General features: G+C 41.1%; 1 protein-coding gene across 1 annotated transcript in view; it reads right to left on the bottom strand.

Moving 5' to 3' along the window:
* The window catches only part of XKR6 (XK related 6), a 261280-nt gene extending 233969 nt beyond the window's left edge, over positions 1-27311 (bottom strand). Inside the window, exon 1 of the mRNA XM_070480659.1 lies at positions 26050-27311. Within this exon, the coding sequence (XP_070336760.1) occupies positions 26050-26783 (734 nt within the window). The 5' untranslated portion in view covers positions 26784-27311. The remainder of the gene's footprint in view (positions 1-26049) is intronic.
* Between the last annotated feature and the right edge of the window lie 382 nt (positions 27312-27693).

Here is a 27693-nt window from a genome sequence, read left to right as displayed (position 1 = left end):
TGCCACCCTGTGGACTGTAGTCTGCCAGGCTCCCCTGTCCAAAACTACCTCCTGAAGTTTGCTTAAATTCATGTCCACTGAGTCAGTGATGCTATCCAACCATCTCATCCTCTGCCCCATGCTTCTCCTTTTACCTTCAATCTTACCTAGCATTAGGGTCTTTTCCAGTGAGTTGGCTCTTCGCAACAGGTGGCCAAAGTATTGGAACTTCAGTATCAGTCCTTCTAATGAATATTCAAGATAGATTTTCTTTAGGACTGACTGGTTTGATCTCCTTGCAGTCCAAGGGACTCTCAAGACTCTTCTCCAGCACCACAATTCAAAAGCATCAATTCTTTATTGCTCAGCCTTCCTTATGGTCAAACTGTCACATCCACACATGACTACTGGAGAAAACATAGGTTTGACTTTACGGACCTTTGTCAGCAAAGAGATATCTCTGCTTTTCAATATGTTGTCTAGGTTTTCCCTCCAAGGAGCAAGCAACTTTTAATTTCAAGATTGCAGTCACTGTTTGTAATGATTTTGGAGCCCATGAAGAGAAAATCTGTCACTGCTTCCACTATTTCCCCTTCTATTTGCCATGAAGTGAAGGGGTCAGATGCCAGGATCTTAGTTTTTTTTTGAATGTTGAGTTTCAAGCCAGCTTTTTCACTCTCCTCTTTCATCCTCATCAAGAGGCTCTTTAGTTCCTCTTCACTTTCTGCCATTAGGGTGGTATCATATGCATATCTGAGGTTGTTGATATTTCTTCCAGCAATTTTAATTCCAGCTTGTGATTTATCCAGCCCAGCATTCTGCATGATATACTCTGCATAGAAGTTAATTAAGTAGGATGACTATATACAGCCCTGTTGTATTCATTTCCCAACTTGGAACCAGTCAGTTGTTCTACGTCTGGTTCTAACTGTTGCTTCTTAACTGGCATGCAGGTTTCTTAGGACACAGGTAAGGTGGTCTAGTACTCCCATCTCTTGAAGAATTTTCCACTGTTTGCTGTGATCCACACAGTTAAAGACTTTAGCATAGTCAATGAAGCAGGTTTTTTGGCTTTTTTTTTTTAATTCTCTTGCTTTCTCTATGATCCAATCAGTGTTGACAATTTGATCGCTGGTTCCTCTGCCTTTTCTAAACCCAGTTTGTTCACCGGGAAGTGCTCAGCTGACACACTGCTAAAGCCTAGCTTGAAGGATTTTGAACACAATCTTAATAGCATGTGAAACGAGCCCATATGTATGAGAGTTTGAGCATTCTTTGGCATTGCCCATCTTTGAGATTGTAATGAAAACTGACAGTTTCCAGTCCTGTGGCCACTGCTCAGTTTTCCAAATTTGCTAGCATACTGAGTGCAGCACTTTAACAGCATTATCTTTTAGGATTTTATAAATAGCTCAGCTGGAATTCCATCACCTCCACTAGCTTTGCTAGTAGTAATGCTTCCTAAGGCTTACTTGACTTCACACTTCAGGATATCTGGCTCTAGGTGAGTTATCACTTAGATAACTATGATTGTGGTTATCCGGGTCATTGAGATCTTTTCTGTATAGTTCCTCTGTGTATTCTCATCCTTTATCATGCCCATCCTTGCATGAAATATTCCCTCGATATCTCCAATTTTCTTGAATAGATCTCTAATCTTTTCCATTCTACTGTTTTCCTCTATTTCTTTGCATTGTTCATTTAAGAAAGCCTTATTTCTCCTTGCTATTCTCTGAAACTCTGCATTCAGTTGGGTATATCTTTTTCCCTGTCTCCCTTCCCTTTCGCTTCTCTTCTTTCCTCAGCTATTTGTAAAGTCTCCGCAGACAATCACTTTGTTTTCCTGCATTTCTTTTTCTTTGGGATGGTTTTGGTCACCACCTCCTGTACAAAGTTACAAACCTCTGTCCATAGTTCTTCAGGCACTCTGTCTACCAGATCTAATCCCTTGAATCTATTTGCTGCCTCCACTATACAATAAGGGATTTAGGTCATACCTGAATGCCCTAGTGGTTTTCCCTACTTTCTACAATTTAAGTCTGAATTTTGCTATAAGCAACTTGTGATCTGAGCCACCGTCAGCTCCAGGTTTTGTAATCACGGACTATACAGAGCTTCTCCATCTATGGCTGCAAAGAATATAATCAATCTTATTTTGATACTGACCATTTGGTTATGTCCATGTGCAGAGTCCTTTCTTGTGTTGTTGGAAGAGCGTTTGTTATGACCAGTGTGTTCTCTTGACAAAACCCATTAGCCTTTGCTGCACTTCATTTTGTACTCCAAGAGCCAACTTGCCTGTTACTCCAGGTATCTTCTGATTTCCTACTTTTGCATTCCAATCCCCTATGATGAAAAGGACACCTTTTCTTGGTGTTAGTTCTAGAAGATCTTGTAGATCTCCAAACAGAACCGGTCAACTTCAGCTTCTTCAGCATTAATTAGTGGTGGGGCACAGACTTGGATTACTGTGATGCTGAATGGTTTGCCTTCAAAACAAACCGAGATCATTTTGTTGTTTTTGACACTGCACCCAAGAACTGCATTTCAGACTCTGGTTGACTATGAGGGCTACTCTGTTTCTTTTGAGTTGGTTTCTTTGGTGGCCCGTGGTGGAGATGTAATGGTTAACTGAATTAAATTCGCCCATTCCTGTCCATTTTAGTTCACTGATTCCTAGAATGTCGATGTTCACTCTTCCCATGTCCAATGTGATCACATTCAATTTACCTTGATTCATGGACCTAACATCCCAGGTTCCTACGCAATAGTGTTCTTTACATCATCGGACTTAACTTTCACCACCAGATATATCCATACCTGAGTGCCATTTCTGATTTGGCCCAGCCGCTTCATTCTTTCTGGAGCTATCAGTAATTGCCCTCTGCTCTTCCCGAGGAACATACTGAACTACTTCCAACCTAGGGGGCTCATCTTCCAGCATCCTATCTTTTTGCCTTTTCATACTGCTCATGAGATTCTCACAGCAAGAATACTGGAGTGGTTTGCCATTCCCTCCTCAAGTGGACCACGTTTTGTCAGAGCTCTTCACTACGACCTGTCTGTCTCGGGTTGCCCTGCGTGGGCTGGCTCATAGCTTCACTGAGTTACATAAGCCCCCTCACCACCACAAAGCTGTGATCCATGAAGGGGTTTGCTGCAGGATGGGCCACCAAAGAAACCAACTGCACACAGAGCACCTCAGAACAAAAACGCTCATCAGGAATTCTGCTGGTGCTAGAATCAGGGGCATGCAGACACACGGAAATGTGCACACACACATACACACAGCTAATTAAAAAACTGAGGGGAAGAAAACCAGCCCAGGAGATGTTGCCTGTTTCACTACTAATTACCAGAGGTTAAGAGCAACATCCCTCAAAATACCATCCCTTCACTAAGGCACAGGCTTTAAGTCAGTTTACCCATCTTCAGAGGGGTTTTTCCTACACATTCTGTACCCACACAAGTACACTTTCTCAACAATAACTTCTCAAGGCAGTCACATGAATATCACAGTGGCAGTGACCTCTGACACATTCATGCCTGCCTCCCCCTCATATAAAACACGTTTGGTTTACTATAACAGGGCGTGATTAATGCCTAAAGGAGGGTAGAGCTTCCCCCCACCTTTTTTTTTTTTGAACCACAGTAGAAGCTTCCACATAAATCAATTCTCAACTGCAAAGCTTTTCTTTCCTGTACTCCATGGTTGTCTCCAGATATGTTTGCCTACTCAGCAGGAGCAAAAGCCAGAAAGCACGCAGGCCCAAAGAAAAACACCAAGAATAAAACACTACAGAAGACTCATGGGGAAAAACATTTACTTTAACAAGCGAAACCAGAAGGTGGATTCCTGCAAGTCTTTGCAACAGTGGGATTGTTTCAAGTCACAGATTTAATTAATTATACCAACTTTCTCATCTGCTATTTAAGTCATTAATGTATCTACAATTTCCATTTGCCTCATTTGGGGACCAAAAGGTATGATTTTAAAATATAACAGCTTCTAGAGAACAGGCGTGTGTTTCCAAAAGATGGTGTAACACTGTGGGAATGTGATTCTGGGGCCAGATTAGCTAAATTCAAGCCCGTCACTAAGCCATCTGATGCTGGGCAACTCACTTCTCTGTGCTTCCATTTCCATGTCCGTAAAATGGATAGCTGCATGGACTCATGTATGTATGTAAGACATACGCACAGTGCTTAATGCCTTGCCCCCAGGAGACGCTCAACGTGAGTCAGTCGTTGTGACGGTGCTTATTCCAAATGAGTTAAGGTCCTCGATGATGACTCTTCCTGCCCACGTCCCTGCTGAGGCAGAATTTCCCTTTATTCAACCCACCTCCACCAGTCCCTGTGGCCCCCACAGAACTAATATCTGATTGCTCTTATCAACAGCCATCAATGTGGTTATGACACAACCACAAATCAGTTCTTTATCATTCTGATATTCAATTAGCTGATGGGACATAGAAAAAAACACTGGCGGGAGGGATGAATGTGGCACCTTTCTGCTGTTTTGTGATTTGGGAGGAGGGCAGGTCTTTTTTTACATATATCAGTATTTTTGTCTGACTTGTTGACAATATATTTATTTGTCTAAAATCTACTAAGTTTCAATAAACACTAGAAAAAACATCTGCTTTCAAATTAAAACTACTACTGACAAGGTGCAATTCAAAATATTTCTTTCTATAAATTCTATCCTACATATAGTTCTTCCTAAGGATCTAAGAGAACAAAATAATGACACCTGTCAATTATTTCCTCTTACTGAATGAAGAATGAAAAGGGAACCTGAAATTGCATTAGGAACACATGCAGAGACTCCAGACATTTCCTCTCTACAAGTAAGCCACTCCTCTCTCTACCAGATGGCAAGTGACACTCCAACAAAACCCACATATTTAAAACAAGTGTAGAAATGTTTATTGTACATTCCTTTCCAAAGCAGCTGCTCAAGAGAATGTACTTGTGCAGCAATAAGGAAATCAAAGTGTATGTCCAACTAATGAAATCTTTTACGAGCTGAGCACTGCACAGACTCCAACACTGGTAGCTGCCAGCTGCTGCCTAAATACTATTTTCCAACATCTTCTGAAGGCTAGTAGTTACTCAAATAGATTTTTAAAAGAAAATGAATGCAAAATATTGTAATTATTAGAAGATTATTATAATTAGACATTCTGTTCTTTCCTTTGATTCAAAGAACAAAGTGGCTGTGACTGTAGCAAAGAACGCACATGCCTTCCTTTAGTGGTTCATTAATCAAGTGAGAGGTTACACTGACTGCCGTTGTAGAGTCCCTAACTTGAGATTCCTCCAAGTCCAGCTCCCACCTGAGGTCCCCTGACAAGCCCTACAGCTCTCTTCAGTAACTCGTTCCTCAAGACACTGCGGAGCAAAAGGGGAATAACAACCAAGGACCCTTTCACCTTCTGAAATACCCCTAAGCCACATTCTGAATAGGAGAATATTTAACCAAAATCCCAAAGTAATTTGGAATTATCAGGATACCCCTTGCTCCTATGCAAAACACAGGAGGGAAAAAAGGAAGATCTATAGCAAGATCTATTCCTCAGATCCCTATTGGAGTAAATATTAAATAATAATAATAATAATAATAATAATTCTGATTATCTACTTGAAAATCATTATTTCAGTCTGAAAGCAATGTAGGATTTTTAAAACCTGTTCACTATGCTTCCCTCTCCTACCAGACCAATGACATCTCAGCATCATGACTAGACCTCCCGAAGTCTGTCAACAGTATCAACAGGGCTCCTCAGCATTTTTTTGTGGTCTTTTTTTGACTGTACAAAGAGCGTGATGCAAGCACAAAAATACAGCTGTGCAAGTTTATCCTTAAAGAAGCAGAAGGAGGCTGATGTGCATTTAAAGCTGGACAAAGTAACATTGATTTCTGACTTTCAAGAGAGACTGCCTCACAAACGATTCTGTGAGTATAAAATAAATGACCTTATAAAACTGATTTTACAAGTTCCCAACTTGAGTACCAAGTGTTTCCAAATTGATATTATCATCATTGCCCTACACAATTAGCATCTTTAAAGCACTTTTACAAGTTATCCATCTTCAAAAAACTGAATAATGCCACAACTGAAGTAAACCTGAGAAATGATCTAGTCCAACTGACCAACATATTACTGTATCCTGTTGGATGCTTATAATTGTATAAGATTGGTATACGGGTACTATCATTTCCAATTTACAGAACCAGAAACTGAAAGTTAGCTGAGTAAATGGCCTATTGTAAAAGATTAGCAAGGATTGACTGCATTTACTATGTCAAGAATAAATTCCCCCCAAAGAAAACTTAAGCATATTATTGACACTTCAAAGGACAAAAAATGATTTCAAATATACCAGTAAACTGATGTTTTTATTATAATGTCCCTTTATTTCTGAAACAAATGTATATACTTAAAAAAATTATGTTGAATTAACTTTCATGTTAGACTGTCTTCCAAAGCATTAAAGTACTGCCCCACAGTACCTCCCGCCACCCAAAACCCAAGGATACTGAAACAGCTGGGTGAGAAGGCAGATGAGGTGTACTTGGGGCACACAGTGTTGACACCCACAGCACTGCACCGCGGGGACCCAGGCCCACAGCAACCAGTGCGCCTGAATGAAGTGCGAGGGTCTCTCTCAGAGAAAACCCCCCCAAAGCCTCTAGGTCGGAGCGAGAGACCTCCTCTGGCGGTCTTCCTGGTTACTATTCTTAGTTCCACATCGGGCAAAGTCTGGCACCACTGGCAGCAAGATGTTATGCTGGCAGCAAGGCGGACTCCAGCTGCTCCGCTGACAGCCACTTCCAGTGTGGCCAAGACTACGAGAAGATGGAGAGGGCGACTCCCACAGAGCAAGCGCGCCACGTGTGCCAGACACTCTGCCAGCATCAACTCAGCCAAACCTTGAATAACCCTACCTAGAAGGCAGAATTCTCACTCCACTTGGGGGTAAACCAAGGCTTTGAGAACTCAGCAATCTGTTCCAGAGTCTAAGCCTACAGCACTACAAAACTTGACGAAAATGCACTATCTGTAGGGTTTACAGTAATAGGTAAGGGAGCCCCACCATATTTCCATTTGTTACAATATGAAGTTAGGTGGTGGTGGTGGTTGCTCAGTTGTGTCTGACTCTTTGTGACCCCATGGACTGCAGCACGCCAGTCTTCCCTGTCCTTCACCATCTCCCGGAGCTTGTTCAAACTCATGTCCATTGAGTTGGTGATGCCATCCAACCATCTCACCCTCTGCCGTTCCCTTCTCCTCCTGCCTTCAATCTTTCCCATCATTAGGGTCTTTTTCTAATGAGTCAGCTCTTCACATTAGGTGGCCAAAGTATTTCAGCTTCAGCCTTTCCAATGAGTATTCAGGGTTGATTTCCTTTAGGCTTGACTGGTTTGATCTCCTTGCTGTCCAAGGAACTCTCAAGAGTCTTCTCCAACACCACAGTTCAAAAGCATCAATTCTTCAGTGCTCAGCCTTCTTTACGGTCCAACTCTCACAGCCATACATGACTACTGGGAAAACCACAGTTTCGACTATAAGGAAGTTAGGTGGAACAGGTTGTATTACATCATATAGCCCAGCTCAAAGACCCTTGCTTATCCTACAGTGAAGCTCTAGTTTTACCTCTTTCATAACCTTCATTATAGTCTGTTTTCATAACCACATAATTTTCTTGTTTGAAAGGTTACTACTATACCCAAACTGCCCTTATTTTTAGTCAGACTGACATTGGGTCAAAAGAGAATTTCCAAATCTGCAATGCTTAAGAAAAAATCATGTATATTATAGGTTGCACTCTGTCTCTCAAAAAGACATGTGAAGTCCTAACCCCCAGGATATCAGATTGAGATCTTATTTAGAAACAGGGTAAGTTGCAGAGGTAATAAATGAAGATGGAGTCATACTAGAGTAGGCTGGGCTTTAGTCCAACATGACTGGTGTAAGAAAAGGAAAATTTGGACATAGACACAGAGAGAAGGATTTCACGCGACATCAGAGTCAGATAATGAAGCTTTGCAGCTGCAAGCCAAGGAATGCCATGGACTGACAGCCATCATCAACAGCTAGGAGGCGGCGAGGAAGGATTCTACCCAGGGACTCAGAGAGAACATGGCCCTTCTGGCACCTTGGTTTTAGACTCCCAGTCTTCAGAACTGTGAGAATAAATCTCTGTAGCTGTAAGCCACACCATTCACGACATTCTGTCACAAGAGCCTTAGAAGGGCGCTAATACAGTGGGCTAATGTACATTGCAAGACCTCTCTGACCTACAAAGCCTGAAGTCCAAGGTCCTTCTGAACTGTAAGCAACACAGCACTGATCCCATTACACCTGGTCTTATAACAGAGGCCAGAGATGACTATAGCACAGAGGGCCTGGTACCACAGAGGCCAAGTGGGAGCCAGGTCTTCCACCCAACAGGCAGAAGCAGCAGGAAACTATCCTATGGAGAGAGAGGTTATGCTAGAGAACACCATCACCGGCAAAAATTACCAAAAACAGACCACAGGTACATTTTCCAGTCACACCCAGTAACCTCACATGCTCAACAATGAATTAGCCTACTCTAACCTTTCGAAAGTCTGACAGCTCTGGGGTCAACCTGCAGCAACCTCAGGAATTAATACTAATATTATGAAACTCTGAAAATTACAAATGGACCCCCAAAATCACTGTATTGAAGTCTTACTTATGCAGCTTCAGGTGGTCTTGAGGCAGTTCTGAAAGAGTACAATTTGAATTCCAATCAAAAAGGAACTTTCTTATACATATACATTAAAGCTGACGAAAACAGGAATATAAAATATCCCAACAATGGAGAAATCACTTTGAAAAGTACCAAGTTTTTAAGAATAACACCTGATAGCTTAAAAAAAAAAAAGAAATGGGCAAGGAGCTTAGATCAAACCAAAAACTTCTAATTTTACTGTAATTTTGGCTGTAAATAGAACAAAGACAAAACTTAAAGATATCTGATAAAGAACCAAGTAAATTCTACCTCTGCTTTTTAATTCTCCATTTTTCTTTTTTCTTTTTTTTTTTTTAACTGGTTTGGGTTCTGCCTGAGCCTATAGTAGTCCAGTGGCCCACAGAACAGGCATCTAGCTAGAGAAGATCCGTCTAAGTCGGACAATTGAACTACAAGTTGACAGATGCTTCCTTTATGAAAAGCAAGTAACTGATTATTAATTTACTAATTCCCACCAGGACTTTAGCCACCATTCGTAGAGAACAGACTAAACTTCTTCAGTTTGTCTAATGTTTCCAAGGCAAGAAATTAAAATCACTAACATTTCCAAGACAAGAAATTAAAATCACCACCTGAAACAACCAGACCCTGGGCAACTGTCACTGGCAACCCCCCCCCCCCACCCCCATCATGAGTTGGCTATGGCTGTTTTCAAGGTTCCATGAGAGACTAGGATGCACAGAGACAAACAGTATAAGGGATGAGAATGGTTTGGTTAAATACGGAGTGTTGTAAGAATGTTTCATTATGAAAACAGAGTAGGAGGGTAACGAGGTAATGAAATATGGGGCTAGAAAAGCCTTCTGGAAGCAAAGACTTCATACTTTGGGTTTAAAAGTTTGGGTTACCTTCTGTGAACAAAGAGAGACCACTGAAGGTCTTTGATCTGGTGACAGGTTCAGAGAATTAAGATCTGTCAATGTTATTAGAAGAGAGTATAAAACGGCTGGTTAACATCTATCTTGGCTGAGGGGATTTTAAAGAACGGTTGCATAGTTAAACCATTTGTATGCAGTACTTACTCTACCAACTGAAGGGTGGTGAACTCTTTATCCATCGGAAGTTTATACATGCAGGAAAATATTTCATAATATTTTTTTTCCTTAAAAAACTCATATAAACATGTTTTGAATTTTAGACAAGAATGTATGTCAAAAGAGAGAAGGCAGTGGCACCCCACTCCAGTCCTCTTGCTGGAAAATCCCATGGACGAAGGAGCCTGGTAGGCTGCAGTCCATGGGGTCGTGAAGAGTCGGGACACAACTGAGCAACTTCATTTTCACTTTTCACTCTCATGCATTGGAGAAGGAAATGGCAACCCACTCCAGTGTTCTTGCCTGGAGAATCCCACGGACGGGGGAGCCTGGTGGGCTGCCATCTACGGGGTCGCACAGAGTCGGACACGACTGAAGTGACTTAGCAGCAGCAGCAGCAGCAGCTGTATGTCAAAAGACTGCCTGCCAGGGCACCCGAAGCTGGTGCTCTGGGACAACCCAAAGGGATGGGGTGGGGAGGGGGAGGCGGGAGGGGAGTCCAGGATGGGGGGACACATATGCACCCATGGCTGATTCATGTCGATGTAGGGCAAGAGCCATCACAATATTGTAATTATCCTCTAATTAAAATAAATAAAAAACAAAACATAAAACAGAAGCAATATTGTAACAAATTCAATGAAGACTTTAAAAAAAAATAAAAGACTGTCAAATCTATTCTTGAATACGGACAACTCGTTTTTTATACAGCATTTATCACATGTAAATAAATTACAAAGTGACTATAGTTTTCTTCTTGGTTTCACTTACAATGAGAACAAATATTTAACAGTTACGTATTTCTAAACTGCTTTAACAATATCACATCCTTAGTTGAAGAATTTACTTTGAACACCTAAGCAAGTTTCTACATGTAGAAAGAGGGTTTGATAAGTCAAATAAAGGAAGAAAATTTGGTCTGGCAAGAACCTTATCAATGCCAGGTACAATTTTCAGGTAGAAAAAGCCGTTAATATCTAACATTTAGTAAGTGTTAGTAAGTATCAAAGCATTATTCTCAGACTTTACATGTATTAACTCCTTGTTCTCAAAACAACCCTGTAAGGTAGTAATACCCTCCTCCACAAAGCTGTTCTGGATCTTTCTACCCCAAATAAGTACTATTTTGCCTATGAGGAAACCCAAAACAGAGAGGTTAGATAATAATACAAGTTGACAGCTGGTATAGGGCAGGCTCCAGACGTGCTCTGGGGGCCTCGGCTCCCTTGGCCCTCCTCACAAGCAGGGTCTCGTCACCAAGGCCAGGCGGTAGGAGGGAGAACTTGGATGTCAGATACCATCCATCCTTTATCGGGGTCAGCTCAGATTTAATAACACTTGGTTGTCTTTTTCAAAGCCGAGACCCTGGGTATCGCTGTGGTGACCAACACTAGAACTTTTTAACCTAAGAGTGGTAGAAGCAGACGAGACCAATTTCAAAACATTATTTTTTAGGTAACACAATTGAGGCCGGTTCCCAGCTGGACACTGTGACTAGAACACTGGTAAGAGGTGTGCCCTGATCCCAATGGATTGGCTGTGGGGAAATAATTAGTGTTGCTTTTGCTTTTTAAACTGACAACAGTACTGGGCAAGGAAGAGAAAATGATATTGCTTGTTTATTGGTTTTCTGTTAAGTTGTGAGCAGGACTATGAAGAAATAAAACTATCTGAAGGGTTTGTCTGTTGATTTTTTTCAAATTTTCATAAAATACACGTGACATAAAATTTACTATCTTAACCATTTTTCAGTGTACAGTGAGTTCAGAGGCATTAGGCACAACTATCACCAGTACCCATCTACAGAACTCTTTCACCTTCCTGAACTGAAACTACGTAACTTGCCATTCCCCACCCCCAGCCCCTGGCAACCACCATTCTTTCTGTTTCTCTATGAGGCTGGCTACTCTAGTTAACTCATAAAAGTAGAATTATACAGTATCTGTCTTTTTTCTTTTTATTTTACTGGCTTATGTCACTCAGCATCAAGGTTCATCCAATGCTGTATCATGTGTCAGAATATCCATCCGTTTTAAGGCTGAGTAATATTCCATTATACATATACATTATATTTTGTTTATCCATTCATCCATCCATGGACAGTGAGGCTGCTTCCATCTTTTGGCTATTATGAATAATGCTGTTATGAACATGTGGTACTGACATCTCTTCACGTTCCCGTTTCCAGTTCTTTAGGGTATACGCCCAAGAGTCAAATTGCTGGATCATATATATATATTTTTAAAAATCACCATTCTACTTTCACAATGTCTACATAATTTTACATTACCAGTAACAGTGCATGAAGGTCCCAATTTCTCTACAACCTCACCAATACTTGTTATACTGGTTTTCTGACCGGAGCCATCTTTTTCTTTAAATTCTAGTATAGATGACTTATAGTATCATGCTAGTTTCAAATGTAGTTAGGAGTCTTCTAAAAAAACATTATTATTTAAAGCTGTATCTACATCAACCAGGAGTGATTAATCATGTGAAATTTAGTGATTCATTCTTCCTTTGGTCTGGAGAAGTTCTACAATCTGTGTTGATTAATATTGCTACAGTGTCACTAAGATTTCAGAGAGTGCACCTACATGGGCTTATGAACTGGAAACTGAAAAGGCTTGTGAATAAGGTTGTAAACACAGTGTACAGCATTTCAACATCGGCAGCAGTATTAAGTTCCGGAATCCCTGAATGTAACAGTATTTGCTTTGATCAAGCTCAGACAGGGTCACCCAGAGGCTTCTTACAACACGAGGGAGTCAGGTCTGCTTGCAGACTGGGCAGTGTCCTCTGGATACAACTGATGCAACGCTGGGAGTGAAAGACTACGCCAGCACCAGATAATATAAGCAAATACATTAAAAGTATGAAAAGTTATATTAATAAGATCAACCAGACAAAAAATGTTATCTCAAGTAGTGTGTATTTGACCTGTAACACCATACAGCTCCGATTAAGGATTTCTGTGTCTAGATTTTATTCTAATTATTATTTGCAGTTTTCTCTCTCAAGCACCATAGTCTGAGAAGATATTGATTATATATTACCTATACAGGTCACAGATTTTGGCTTTGCAAGAAAAAAAAAAAAAGATCCTCATCTAGACCCTGGTACAGTCTCAACTGGTGGTGATATTATATAGAGAAATTTTAATTATTAATAACCTCTAAATAAATACATATATTTCTTAATGCTTTAGTAACCTAATTTTTAAAAGCCAATTAAGAATACCAGAAAATGTAACCTAAGCCACATTTGAAATTAACAAACAAGTATCACTACTAAACTAACAGGCCTCTACCTTTAAATATTTTCTGAATTCCAGAAAGATTTATAAAACATATCAACATGTTTTGATGAAAATTTTCAGTTTCATTTTTATATTAAATCATACTTAGATGCTTTAACACCTTTATAAGGAATTTTTAGATAATTTTAACCATTCCCAGTGGTTATTAACACACAAAACAAATAAAATCCAATTAGTTTTCAGTAATATAAAGTTTTAGTGTAAATTTCTTAGGTATGAATATTGCACACATATTTAGGTTATATATTTAGTGGCCTGTACAATTAACAGATAAAAACAAGAAGTGACTTTTGAGAGCAGTTATTTGGAGAATAGCAGTCAACAAGTTCCCTAAGTATGGGATATGATTTTGTTAAAGTTACAACAACTTATCAAGATTCCAAAGTGTCCTAAACACAGATGAACTATTTCTTTTAAGACCTGAAACACTGACAAGGCACAGGTATAGAGCACTTTCTTTTTAAGTACTTTTTATTTAGTCTATGAAGGTCACTCACTTTAATCTTAATGACGTTTCTTCTAAAGAAAAATTATTCAAAACTCTAGTTGTATATTTTAGCTTCGTGTATTTAGCATAGATCACACAAAATTATTAAACACAGCTGCTACCTTTAAAAGCTAATTTAAATTGCTACCTGTCTTACCTGACCAGTTAAAATAAAGTCGATCTAATTTTTATGACACACAGGCTAAGAACGGTTTTAACACTTTTAAGCATAAAATAAGGCACCTGACATGGCTAGCAAATCCTAAAATATTAAATTAAAATGTAAATCAAAGTTTTAAAAATAACTGTCTTATTTTCCAAGTAATAGCAATTTACATTACACACACACACGTGCACACAGAACCTCCTTTAACCTAATTTGTAGGGCACCTGATCCAAGTACAGCATTCTTTCTCAGTCTCTGGTCACCAAAACCACAAGCTCCCTCCTCTGTTGACAAAGCTGTTCCCCAGCAGGACCACATCCCAGGCTTTCCTTTATGTGGGCATGGTCACAGGGCAGCTCACCCTATGGGATGTTATTAGCATCAGTGATGTGAGTTGCTTCAAGTCAGGGTACTTGAGAAACACTTATGCTTTCTCCATATTCTCTTTCTCTGGCTGAATGATGAGGGCGTAGAGTCCCTAAAGAAAGCCAAAGCCATGGTCAGCCAGGACTGCCCACTGTAGGCAATGCGTTCCCCGTGTTGAGCCATGGAGATGTTTATTATATTACAGTACTTAAGAAAAACAATGCAATATCAACATACACATCGTATGTTTGCTGCCTTTCACATTTAACTAACTTCTACTTAATGTGGAAGTTCTCCCAATCCTAAAACAAAACAAAACCCTATGAAAACAGACTGTTTATATTGCTGAAAGCCGTCTGTTCTACTCATCAGTCTTTATCTTGACAACTGGCTACTGTTGCTCTTTTTTCCCATTTACTGTATGCTCAGATGATTTTTAATTTAAAACCTCACTATAACTACATTTCAAATGAGTCGAAACTTAAAGCCATTCCTGCTTCATATACGTAGCTCGTGCTAATACAGCACTGAGACATGAGCTCATTCCATTCAATGACTATGTTACAGAGCAGAAATGTGTAAGTCAATGGAAATAGTCCCTCTTCACTTCTTTATTGTATATAAAGTCCAAAAAAACTCGAGAAGAATAATAAATTTCACTTAACCTTCACACACTGTAGGATCCCTAAAACTAGAACTTTCTAAAACAACAGAACCTGGACAACTCCAAACTCTGCATCTTGACACCATCACAGATTCAAATGCATGTCAGCTATGCCACAACACATGCTTCTGTAACATGGAGCCTTTCACACATGACTGGCAAAATGGGAACGACAACAGTGTAATGCTGGTTTCTAAGTGATCCTTCCCAGCATGCTCATGTTTCAAAGCTATCAAGGACAATATTTTTCACAAATAATAAAGAATCAGCGGGGGGTGGGGTGGGGGGGAGAAAATCGGTGAGATTCTTACCAAAGTACCTTTCTTTGGTACAAGCGGTGGTGGCTGACTTTGCGTCTTCCGTATCTGTTGCACTCTGCACTACCTGGTGATGCTGTGGGCACACATGAAGGCTAAACCCTGGACCAGAGTTTTAATTTTGGTGAAAACTGGCCACCAACAGAAGCTAATACCTGCAAGAATCTACAGATCAAAAAAGGAAAAACATGTCCCAGGATAAAACAAGGTCTTGAACCATCTAGATATGAAGCTGAGCACAAATGCCCCCAGTGCTACAATGCTATTATTTTTATTTGGATTGTCACTGTTTTTGTTAGTGCTCTGGTTATAAAGTCACACGGTTTTAAGCAGTCTAGCCTTAATCCTATTTTTCCCACAGTCCTGTAAGCTCTATTGTTTGATTTGACAGAAGAGAAGGTTTTCAGGAATATCACATTATGGTATATATAACTGTACCACGAATTGAGACTGTAAACTGTAAATGCCAAATAGGCAGAATGACAGATTCCAACCTTACAGGGCCCCATTCAAAATCTTGTAAAATATCTGACATATACCATCTTATTTAATCCTAGACCACTACATCTTGAAAACTACCTCTAAATTATGTGGTCCCTATTAAATAATGGAAATAACAAATATGACCCACAAATGGCACAAAGATGTTCCCAATTCTCTATGTTTCCAAATTTATGTTATAGTTGCTTTTAACTTCAGCTGCATTTTGACATTTGCGAATAGAGTAGTAAGTCCTTAATTAGCTTCTCTTTTCTTCCAAACCCAAAACGTGCCATTACCCACTAGGTTTAAGCAAAACCACTTGAGACTGCTTAAATTCTGAATATATAACTTCTTTATTGGAAGGTACAACCTCTTCCTTCAGAGTCAGCTTTGATGAAAACCACCTTACAGAAGGCAAAATGACAGTATCTTAAATATATAAGGCTATGTATAACTACTATTTAGTTAAAACGCAGTCAAAAGCTGCATTCCTTAAAACCAAGAAAAATGACAGATTTGGAGTTCTCTTCATTTTTATCCAGAGTCACAGAGAATACAACCAGCATACGGTGTGCTTGCCCCTACATCCTGTGTCCCTCTCTGCCAGTTATTGACCCTCTCGGGGTTTCTGATCCTGAGCTTCCCAGTTACAAGGAGCTCAGGTTTTCTCACCACTAAAACAGGACCTTTCAAGATGGAGCTCAACGGGATGTTATTTTGGTGTGTGTAGATTTTAGGGGACCCTGTTGATCCCTGCACTAGTATCTTACCAGCAGGGAATAGCACAGTTAAAGACTGTACAACCCCTTCCTGACCCCTCCTCGAGCCATTCCTGCCTGTGAATCCATCAAGCCAAATGTTAGGTTATTTTTCTTCTCTGCTGCCTTCATTCCTGTCTCTAATGACACCTATTTAACACCTATTAGGATACTTCTCCCCTTTCATTCACCAGTTTCTCTTTAGGAAGCCTATCCCTGGCACCAATTTCAACAAATATAACATTTCTGAAAATCTGAGACATGAAATTCACTCTGGATTGAATATCAATTTACCCGACATAATAAAATGCCTCTAACCTGGCACTTCTGGAGCACCAACAGTGATCATTCGTGCTAATAATGACCTTGAAGTACTTCAAACTTCCAAAGAAGCTTCTGAATCAAAAGAATATTCAATTATATGCTGTACAGTTTTAATGTGAAATTCTTTGACAGTATTCTCAATCTTAAGTATAACTGGTATAACATATGGGAAATATACCCACTGGATTAATATACATGTTCACCAACCATTCCAGCTAAGAGTAAGGTCTGACTAGAGATTGCTTAAATACTGGTGTTCCATTAAATCATCATCAGAGCTTCCTTTATTCACTTCAACCCTCTATATATCTGATACACCTAGTGCTCAAGTTTACAAGAAAAAAAACTTCCAAGTGATTCTAATGTAAACTCCTTCTCCTTGAGAACTACTGCTGTAAATACTGATAGAAATCAGCTGATGCAAAAGTGAAAGTCACTCAGTCGTGTCAGACTCTTTGCGACCTCGTGGTCTATACAGTCCATGGAATTCTCCAAGTGAGAATACTGGAGTGGGTAGCCTTTCCCTTCTCCAGGGGATCTTCCCAACCCAGGTCTCCCGCACAGCAGGTGGATTCTTCACCAGCTGAGCACAAGGGAAGCCCAGAAATCAGTCTATAGATATGTGGTTTTCATCCCTGCACTGCTTGGGGAACATTCTGAAAACATAGGTTTTTAAAATATATAGATTCCAAGGCCCATCCCAGACCTATTAGGTCATAACCTCTTATGGCAGAACCCAAATATCTGACTCTCCAGGTGATCCTGACACAGTCAAGGTCTGAAAACAACTGCTTTATAACCTTAAGAGCTATTACTCCTGGTGTTTACAACAGGTAGACAGAGAATCAACATATGGATATATCCTCTCAGCTGAGTTTAACACATTAGACTAAAAATCAGAGGTCTCCAAGAACCTCAGCATGTACATCCAGCAACCCCAGTGGTTCAAGAATATTATTCCTCCACTTTCAATAAGCCAGAACAGCAAAACCCCAAAGTAAAACAAAGTTTTTAGTGGGAAGAGTCTCCTGATCATTATAAGAAAAATAGGATGTAGAAACTGCATATATTTTGCCATCAGTGAGATCTGCTTCAAAACTTTCCTCCACCAGTTTCCAGTGACTTATTACTCAATCTCTCTAAACCCATTTCTTCACCTGTAAAATGGGCACAAAAACTTAACAGAAAGTTAAATGAGACAATATTTGTAAAAACAGAATTTCTATATACCATCTCCACTCTCCTTTGAGTCATACACTCTAACCTATTATACATACTTTTATTAGCCCTTACCTCAGGTTACTGCTGTTATTGACAAGAGAACACATGAGACAGATTTCAATTTTGTTCCTTCAAAACCAGCATGAAGCATAAACTCTGTCTACTGACAATCGGCTGAAAACCCACCAGTGCCTAGATTCACAGTAACTTCAGGATGGAATTGTTTTCTTCCTTACCTCTCAGGTTCTGATTTCAGTATAGCAACAGCCCTCCAACTTTAGAGAGGTAAGAAGGACTGGGGAGCTTGTTTAAAATACAAAACCCACCTCCCACCAGCAAAGTCATAATTGATTCAGGCAAGGACAGCAAAAATACACATTCCCAGACTTCCCTGGAGGTCCAGGGGTTAAGACTCCAAAATCCCAATGGGGAGGGGGAGGGGTTAACGAGTCTGGTCTCTGGTCAGGGACTAGGATCCCACAGGCATCACAATGCAGTCCCCCCCCCCCCCCCAAATTACACATTCCCTGGTCCAACTCCCTAAGGTTCTGATTCTTTAAGCCCTTAGTAGACCTAAAGTCCCAGGCCTACCCTAACAAGATAACAGAACAAGAGGTTCTCTGACCACCCTAAGAAACACAGCCAAGGAGAGAAAGCAGAGCATGTGTACTGTCTGGAAGGGTCTGGGTGCCTAAATCCCTGCCAGCTGTTTTCTCACTGGGCTTTCCAAGCCATGGATTTGGTATCTTCCTCACCTTTGTCACCTTTCTTCATGTGAGCAGTATGTTTAAGATAGGATGAAAAGGGGGCATAAGGGGAAAGAAAAACTTTTTATTTCACATACCTACGATTCTTTGGGAGCATCTAGCCAGAGTAAACAGTAACTATCAACTCTTCCTCCCTTCCAAGGGTGCTATGAAGAAAACTGATGTGTTTATTTTTCTGTGAACTGAATATTCAAATCTCTTCCTGGAAATGAGTTGATGAACATACAATCCACATTCTGTAAATTCATGACCAAGATAAAACAGAAACAGCTTCCTCACAACTAAAAAGAAAAACAACCAAAATATGCATTCAAAACAAGTTACTTTAAAAGCTATGTGTTTGATATTTCATGATGAAAGCAATATACATAAAGGACACTTTTTGTTAGCAATATGCAAAATTTTACCTTTAGGATACTGTCATTTTGCTTTTAAGTATATTAAAATAATACAATATACTAAGATCAACAGATTTACCTACATTAGACATGCAGAAAAGAAAAATCTAAGGTTGAATTTTATGTACAAATGTATTACCGTCATAGTAATATTCACTGAATCCTTCAAGCAAATCTCATCTTTTCCCCAAGTTCAACTTAAAGTACCTATACCTTAATCTAATAAAATACAAAACACAAAAAGATTCACTTAGAATCATTTCCAAAAGTTGCTTACAACATACAAGAAAGCCAAAATATTTTTCTAAAAAAAAATTTTTTTTTTTTTTTTTTACCGACACTAACTTTTCAAAGTTAAGAGAATACATATCAAACGATAAACTGCAGTAGGTGACTTTAAGGTTCTTCCCAATTAGAAATTAATCTTGGTAATCAATTCAGAAAAACCCCAAAAACGTATGTTAGACATATATATCACTTTAGCTAAACCTAACAGTAAAATATGTTAAACAGAAGATTATAAAAGGACACTTTAATTTTAGCTGAAATTGCAAATTCCATAAAAGTTGCTAATAAACCAGGAAAACAAGTATCTGCTACATATTTTAACCTCAGCTAGTAACATATTAATATATAATGCATCTATAGGTAGCAAAATGATTACAAGTAATGAAAAATTTTAAATTAAGTCAAAATAAATGATACTACTTTAAAGTAGTTCCTGGGAAATCCACACTTAAAAATATTTTAATTGTTCAAACTAGGGTCTGAAATTTCTTGTTTAAAACTTCAGAGTGCTAATACCTATAGCATAATGGATGCCAAAATGGAGGGACCTGAAAAATCAATGAATCTAACTCTTTATTTGATAAACATGAGGAAATTGAGTTCAGAGTTTTTTGGTAACTTGCAGAATGATAAACCTGATTCCTTAACTCCAATGTCCCCTTTATATTATTGATGTGTCCTGTGGTATTTTTTTTTCCCTTCTTTTCTGAGTATCTCCAATAGGGATAAATAGTGGATTGTCTTTAGGCAAAAATCAAGTCAGTGAACTTTCTAAATGAGGCTACATTTTCATTATTTTCTGAAAAAAAATGAATGCTTTCAGAGCCAAATAGGAAATTCAGAATTTCTGAGTAGAAGAAGCAAGGTACAGAGAGTATCACAAGGAGTAAACTGAAGTTTTGCCCACAACGGTGTCTGCAGAAAGCACACTGTAAATCAAACCAGCCCAGGGCGAAAACAGCAACAGCGGAAACGCTTGCTTTCTCTCTGCATCCCACCTCACCTTTGCAGTGGCTTCCCAGGCGGCTCAGTGGTAAGGAGCCCGCCTGCCTTGCAGGAGACACACAAGGGGCGGGTCCAACCTCTAGGTCGGGAGACCCCCTGGAGGAGGAGCTGGCAGATCCACTCCAGTACTTATTCTTGCCTGGAAAGTCCCAGGAACAGAGGAGCCTGGAGGGCTACAACGCAGTGGGTCACAAACATTCGGATGTGACCGAGGGACTGAGCATGCAAACATAATCACTTCAGTACCCCAGAACCTATCCATTACATAACCCTAACTGACGGACCTTATGGAAGCTTGCAAAATCAAAGCAAATGATGTTAAAAAGCAGAAATGAACTGCCCATGATTTATGACATGTGCCTACTAGGTTTCGGGCAATATGAATTTGGTGTTTTGTTTCTGGATCATTCTGAAAATACTAGTCTTCCTTTATCACTGTTTACAATTTTACTAAAAGTGTGCCATTTTTTCATCGCCTTCCTTTGAAAATTCACCATAGATGTCTAGTTTGTTCTGTTTCTGTCCACTCAAAAATAAGAAATAATCTTCAGAGATTCTCTCCTCATACTCTCCTTTAGGTACATAGCTCTTTGCCCAAATATAACTCTTTTACTCTCACAACTAATCATGTATTTCTATGATTTTTCAAGTGGTGAGAGGAGGAAGACAGTAACAAGATGGGGCTGTCTTTGTTAAATATGTCCCTTTTTTTCTTGATGGTATCAAAGCTTCTTGCCCATTAAAAGATTCTAAGTTATCTTACATTTTCTTTTAGTGCTTTTATAATTTAAAATTTCCTATTTTTACTTTTAATTCTTTTAGAATTTTTGTTTATGTAGAGAGCAATTTTCCCCCTAACTAGATAGTCAATTGACTATCATTTGCTAAATAATCTTTTTCTCCCTTCACTGATTAGAAATGCCACTTTCACTATCTACTAAATTCCCAGAAACCTGTCAATCTCTCTTTATTCTGCTTCAACACCTATTTGCTTTATTCCTCTGCCAGTGGCACACTGATCTAATTATTGACACTTTATAGTACATTCACTTTTTGACAGAGGAACATTTTTCTTTTTCAAGATTTTTTTTTACTATATACATGCATCATTTTCTCAGATCAATTTTTCTTGGGTTCCCGGTCCCCCTCCACCAAAAAAACCCACTGAGTTTCTTTTGAACCAGAATTCCATTAAATATATACACAAAAATGGGGGGAAAAGACCCTCACAATATTGAGATTCCCATCCAGTAATAAACAGATACTATAGAAAGTCCCCCTACACACACACAGACATAGACACAAACTCATATACAATCTTTTATGGTGACTCTGACCAGTATTCTGGCCCCAAATGAATGATTTTCCTTATTTGTAAAATGACACTTACACTCCTAAATCACAACATTTTAGAGCTAGAGGGACATTACAGACCACTTAGTCCAACACCTCTTGTAATCCCAGTCATATTTACCTCAAGTCTACTGAGGAGAATAATTTCAAAATTAATTTCCCTTCAACATGCAACACAATCATAAAAGTGCTATTTGAATCACATTAAAAGGCAAAGAAGTTGGCCACAATACCAAAGAATACTTTGAGTTTAGGAATCCTTTTAGAATGAGATCCATGCTTAGGTTCAAAGAAAAAAACCCTGAGTATGATAAGTGCATACACTTGAGATAAACCCAAGTACTGTGTTTAGACACTCATGTTTCCAAGGTAAAGGTGTTTTGTTATGGTATTGTAAAGGAACCAAGTTTCACATTATCAAAGCATTCCATTCCCAATTGTTCCAACATAGTAAGAACACAAATCCAATAACAATCTCCAAATGGAATAAGCCTGAAACCCAATTCTAAAAGCGCTTCTCAAGCCTGGCTGACCATCTGATTACCTGTGGAGCTTCTAAAAATAAGACTGCTTGGGTCTCACCTTGGGATTCTTCCTCAGCAGGTCCAGCAATGCTCAGGCATTTTTTTTTTTTTTTAATGTTGTAGTAGGTTCTATTCTCAGCCTGAATTAAGAACCACTATTCTAAAATATTCAACAAGAATAAACCTTCATAATTTTCTAAGTATCCCTACACTTGGGGGTAAGGGGAAGTGGATAATTTATAGAAGCATCTTCACCAATATTTGCTGCTGATTACAGAGAGCTATGTCCCTATGTTATACCACAGTCTTGAAGTGGAAAAAAAGCTAAAATAAAGCTTTAGATTGTTCACAGGTTGATGACCCCATTATGGTAGGTGAACCATTTTTCCCTTTTTTTAGTCCCTTGAAGGCAACCCTTTACTCCACCTCATCTCCCAAGGTAAAGAACAGCTGAAGTTCACTTTTAAAGTGGCAGAAAGAATTAATATTTTTTAAAAAATCTTTAAAACATACCCATAAAAATAAGTACATAAAAAGAAAAATTAATGATTGGATTGCAACATCATGACATTCCATGACATTTTAGTCAAAGAAACTGTGTTCCTTGACTGCAGTGAACTACCAGCACACCAAGCACTCTCTAAAAGTAGCACAAAAGCAAAGAAAGGCTGATACACTGAAGGAAAAAACCTAACACACAAAAATGCAATATGCAAACCTGTTCCTAAGCTGTAACCTTCCAAGAAAATGATCTCACTTTCTATTAACAACACATTGTACTAAACTGTGAAGCCTGGTATAACTCCTGTTCCTGGTATGAGTGACTCACAGACCCGCTATCCCTGGGAAAAACACCTGAAAAATAGAGCACATAAAGCTAGACAGAAAGCTCCACATTAAGTAATTAGTGATGGTAAAGCATGCATTAAACAGACTTTAATCACAAGGTTCATGAAACAGTCATCCTACAGGTAACTATCCTTCCATGTTTTGGCCCAACCAAAAACATTTTTTGACATTCTAGGGAGTCATCTGATGAAAGAGATGTCAAGTGTTTTCCATCTTGACAGGAAAGGCAACATGCACAGAAATTCACCACTTTACTGTCAAAAAAACCTAATTTTTCTTAAATAAGCACTGTGCTTTGGTCCACGCAAAAGTCAAATAATTTTACAATAATTTTACATTAAAAAAAAAAAGCAAGTGAAGACAAGTTTCATGGTTTAATGCAATCAGTTTTGACAACCTCACCAACATCTTTTCTTGGGAATTTAGCCCAAATCAAATACTTAGATCTTAGCCTTTAAGTCACATGACCACATGAAGTACATAAAATTTAAGGAGCAAACACGACTCAGAGAACAACTGTAACCCAACAGATCTGCAAAAAAGCTGAGATGATGTATGTTTATAAACATGACAAGCTTGCCAAGAGATTAAAGCTAAAAAAGAATAAACACCTTTCTCCAAAGCTTTTACTCAAGAATGATTTCCATGCAAGCCACGTGCCTAGCATGTGTTAAAGAAAGACCCTTCTCCTGGAGTATTTCAAGCAAAACAAGAAAAAAAAAACTAGAAAAATCCTTCCTCAGTAAGTATTTCAATTGAAGTACAGTATTAATACATTAGAATAAATAACTTAGCTGAATTAGCATGTCTTTTAGTATCAACTTTATAAAACATTCAGACATATATCCTAATCTTGAAAAAAGAACAAAAAACTCAGACATAGTAAATCACAGATACCTTTAAAAAAAAAAGTCCACAACCTGAACTTTTACTCTGTCAAATACAATTAAGGTTTAGGTAAATGGGCCGGGTTGGGGGGATTATTCTGGCTAAAAAATTTGTGAAACAGAACTCCAGTTTTAGTATGTTCCAAAAGCTTACTACTACAAAATACCTAGGATGGATTACATTAGAAACAATTTTCTCAGGAATCTGAACCTGACACTAAGGTTTTGACTGCCCACATCTCCATGTCTAAAACCTGGAGAGATAGGTAACTTAGCTTATTCGATACAAGCCTACTTATTAATTACATGCTGTTAAACTTTATTACTATTTCAAAAACCTCTCCCTATACTTTTTATCTCTCTTGCCTTCATTCCTTTGCATGTTACCAACCTACAAGAAACCAAAAACAGTATCCCCCATACCAAACATACTCTTCGATTCAGTACAGATTGGGATGTTTTCAGAGCTAGACTTCCAATCTAAAACATACTTCAAAATTTTCCTTGATCCCCAAATTTGGCTCATAATAGCTAAAAGTTAATCAGCCCCCCCCCCATTTTTACCCCCTTTTCCTATAGACCTATCAGCAGGAAACAAATTATCTGCAGACAGGGCTGGGGAAAAAAGTTGCTTCTTCAACCTAGGAACACAAGACCAGGAAAGCCACTCACAAGATCAGGAAAACTCCAATCCTGAATTTGCATGTAAATTCTGGAGGACAAAAGTCTCACATTGTGATTCGACTTAATTCAATTCCATGCTTTCTGAAACGTTTGTATTTAAAATTCTGAATAGCGACCTAGACAATTCAAAAGACAATGAACTTTATTTCAGTTAACCTAGGTACATCTCAGTAAACCGAAAAATCTGAGCACCTAAAATCTCCTCCTAGGCATAGGTGCCTGAGCAATCTAGGCAAAATGTCTTCTCACAGAAGCAATGTACCTGAAGAGCTTCCTACAATTTCTCTTCAGGAAGGTTTTTTTCTCTTGCAAATACTCTCATCCACAACTCAAGTGTTTCCAAAATACACTCACACTGATTTAAGTTGGAGGACGCAGATTTACCAAGGTTTTTATAAGATCATTGCCTTAGTTTAGCCAGTTAACTCTGTCAAAAAAAAAAAAAAAAAAGGGCGGGGGGGGGAATCTGCAAGTGGTTTTTGAAGGATTTACCTGGCACACGGGAAATGTACAAGGCGGGGAAGGCCCCCTAAGCCAAGCTTGGGGCTTGTGCAAACATAAATCATCTGCGTACTGCCCTGGCTACCAAAACCAACATTCCACCAGGGTGTGTATCCAGGTGGCTGAGTGATTTTCTGCAAGTGAGAATTAAAAACGCTTACACCCATCACATACTATACAATTTTACCTGTTACTAAAAAAAGGGCACGTCTAATTCAGCCCCCAAAACCCCCCCAAAAAGTCCTTTTTCCTTCAAGGAGAGCAGCAGTTTGTAGTCATTTGCAAGGCACGGGATTGCAGGAAAGGAGGAGGGGGCGTGGAATGGAGGGGGGCCAAAAGAAGAGCCAGCCAGGGGGTTTGCACAGGGCCCCACACAGGCCACTGCGGAGAGAAGACGGGGAAAAGAGGGGAGGATGTCTCACCGGGGGACAAAACCGAGTGCAAACTGGCTGGAAGAAGGAAGGTTCCCCCCCAGGAGGCGAGCTGGAGTGCAGATAAAAAGCGCTAGCGGCTGGTTACCTTGGGATACAGGGCAAAGGGACCCCGGGAATATGAGAGGTCTACGGAAAGAAGAGGGGAGAGAAAGGGTGAGGCAGGGTCTCCGCTAAGTGCGAACCAGGGATGGAGACAGACAGCCGGACTTGGGCCTCCCCGGGCCAAAAGGCGTGGCCAGGGATCCAGACCGAACGATGGTCTACTTGAGACGCCGAGGGAAGTGCGTGGCAAAGCCCTCCTTCAAGACCCCCGGGCCCAGGCCCGTCCGAGGAGCCCACCTGCGGGGCACCTCGGGGGCAGAGCGCACTCCGGAGGGCTCGGCCTCGCCCGCGGGGCCCTCCGCAGGGCAGGCCGGCCAGGCCCCCGCCCCCACCCCCGCAGTGATCTTACCTCCACACCTGCCCCATCTGCAGCAGGTGGATGACCGACTGCCAGATCCACACGGAGAGGCGGCAGAGGCGCTGCGCCCCCGGCGTGGCCGTGGCCCCCGCGCCGTGACCGTAGCCGGCCCCCATCATGGGGGGGCCCCGGCTGCTGAGCCCCTCCACGGCGCCCAGCCCGCCGCCCGTGTAGTCCTGCACGAACCAGCGGAAGCTCAGGCTCTGCACCAGCAGCGACGGCACCAGCACGAAGAAGAGGGTCAGCCCGAAGTAGCCGTAGTCCCCCTTGCGGTAGTAGTCGAGGGCCAGCCACAGGTCGGTGCCCACGTCCCCGAAGAAGACCAGTAGCGCCAGCACGATCCACAGGCAGTCGAGCCACGGCCGCTCCACCTGCGGCGGCTGCGGCCGCTCGGCCGAGGGCGTCGGGGGTTGGCGACCGGCGGCCGCGGGCGGCTGCAGCGGCTGGTCCCCCCCGTCGGCGGCGGCGGCGCTGCGGCGCGGCTTCTTGCCCAGGAGGGAGCGCAGGCAGGCGGAGCGGCAGCCCCAGTAGCACGAGGAGGTGTTGCAGCAGTGGCAGATGTGCAGCGAGCTGCTCTCGCCGGGTTCGCTGCCGTCGCCGCCGCCGCCGCAGCCGCCTCCCCCGGGCTCCCCGTCCTCCTCGCCGCCGCTGCCCACCGCCTCGTCCAGGTTGTGCAGCTGGGCGAAGCCCACCCCCACGCCACCGCCATCGGATTTCGCCGCCATCTTGACTCTCTTCCCAGCTCCGGAGGTTGGGGGGGGAGGGACGGGGGGGGGTAAGAAGGCAGGGAACGGGGAGGGGGGGGAAACGAATGGAGAGGAAGGGGGGCGGGGAGGAAGCGGGGGAGCAAACGAACGAGGGGGGAGTGGGCCAGGGAACCCCCTCCGCTTCCGGGTAGTTGGCGTCACTTCCGGGCGAGCCCCCCAATCGCACGGCGCCCGCAGCTCCCCAGCCCTACCCTCCCGGCCAAGATGGCCGCCCTCCTGTGCCTCAGCTGCTTGGCGGGGGACCGGGGGGTTCACCCCGCCAGGGCTCCCCTTCCCCTCTTCCGTTGACCCCGAAACCCATCAGGTTGACCCCTCGGCGTTTCTGAATCCCGCTGGGCCGAGTAAGGTGGTCCAAAGTGATCCCTGGAGGGGGCAGTGCCAGACGTTTTGGGGTCCCCTTCCTCAGCGTCGCAGCTCTCAGCTTTCCTCCTGGAGAAACGCCCCCTAACACCCTCCCGGCTGCTGGCGGAGGGGCGGGACCTCTGAGGGAAGGGGCGGAGCTAGTGCAAAGCAGGTGATTACGTGTCACTTCCGGGAGATAGGATGACCTCATTGTGTAGTTAGACAACCCACCCCCCATCAAAATGGCTGTGTCTCACCTCTTTGGCTGTTTTTTCCCCCCCTTTTTGATGTTTTTCTTTTAAATTTATCTCCTGTTCTTCTCTTATTTTGAGGGTCTTAAGAAATTATGTGTCAGTTTAGGTTCCCACTCACAACTTATTGACTCTCACTTCCATATAGACAACTCCCTCCTCTTTTACCTCTGTTGACCCCCTGACTTTCTTGTCTCTGATAACTTCCATCTTTTGCAATAAACTTCCCACCATTCCCTCAAGAAAAATGCAGGCAAAATCCAGTTAAAAATCAG

This window comes from Odocoileus virginianus, chromosome 18, assembly GCF_023699985.2.
Source record: "Odocoileus virginianus isolate 20LAN1187 ecotype Illinois chromosome 18, Ovbor_1.2, whole genome shotgun sequence".
Classification (NCBI taxonomy): domain Eukaryota; kingdom Metazoa; phylum Chordata; class Mammalia; order Artiodactyla; family Cervidae; genus Odocoileus; species Odocoileus virginianus.
The sequence above is the reverse complement of the archived record's forward strand: the minus strand, read 5'-3'. Positions and strand labels throughout refer to the sequence as shown.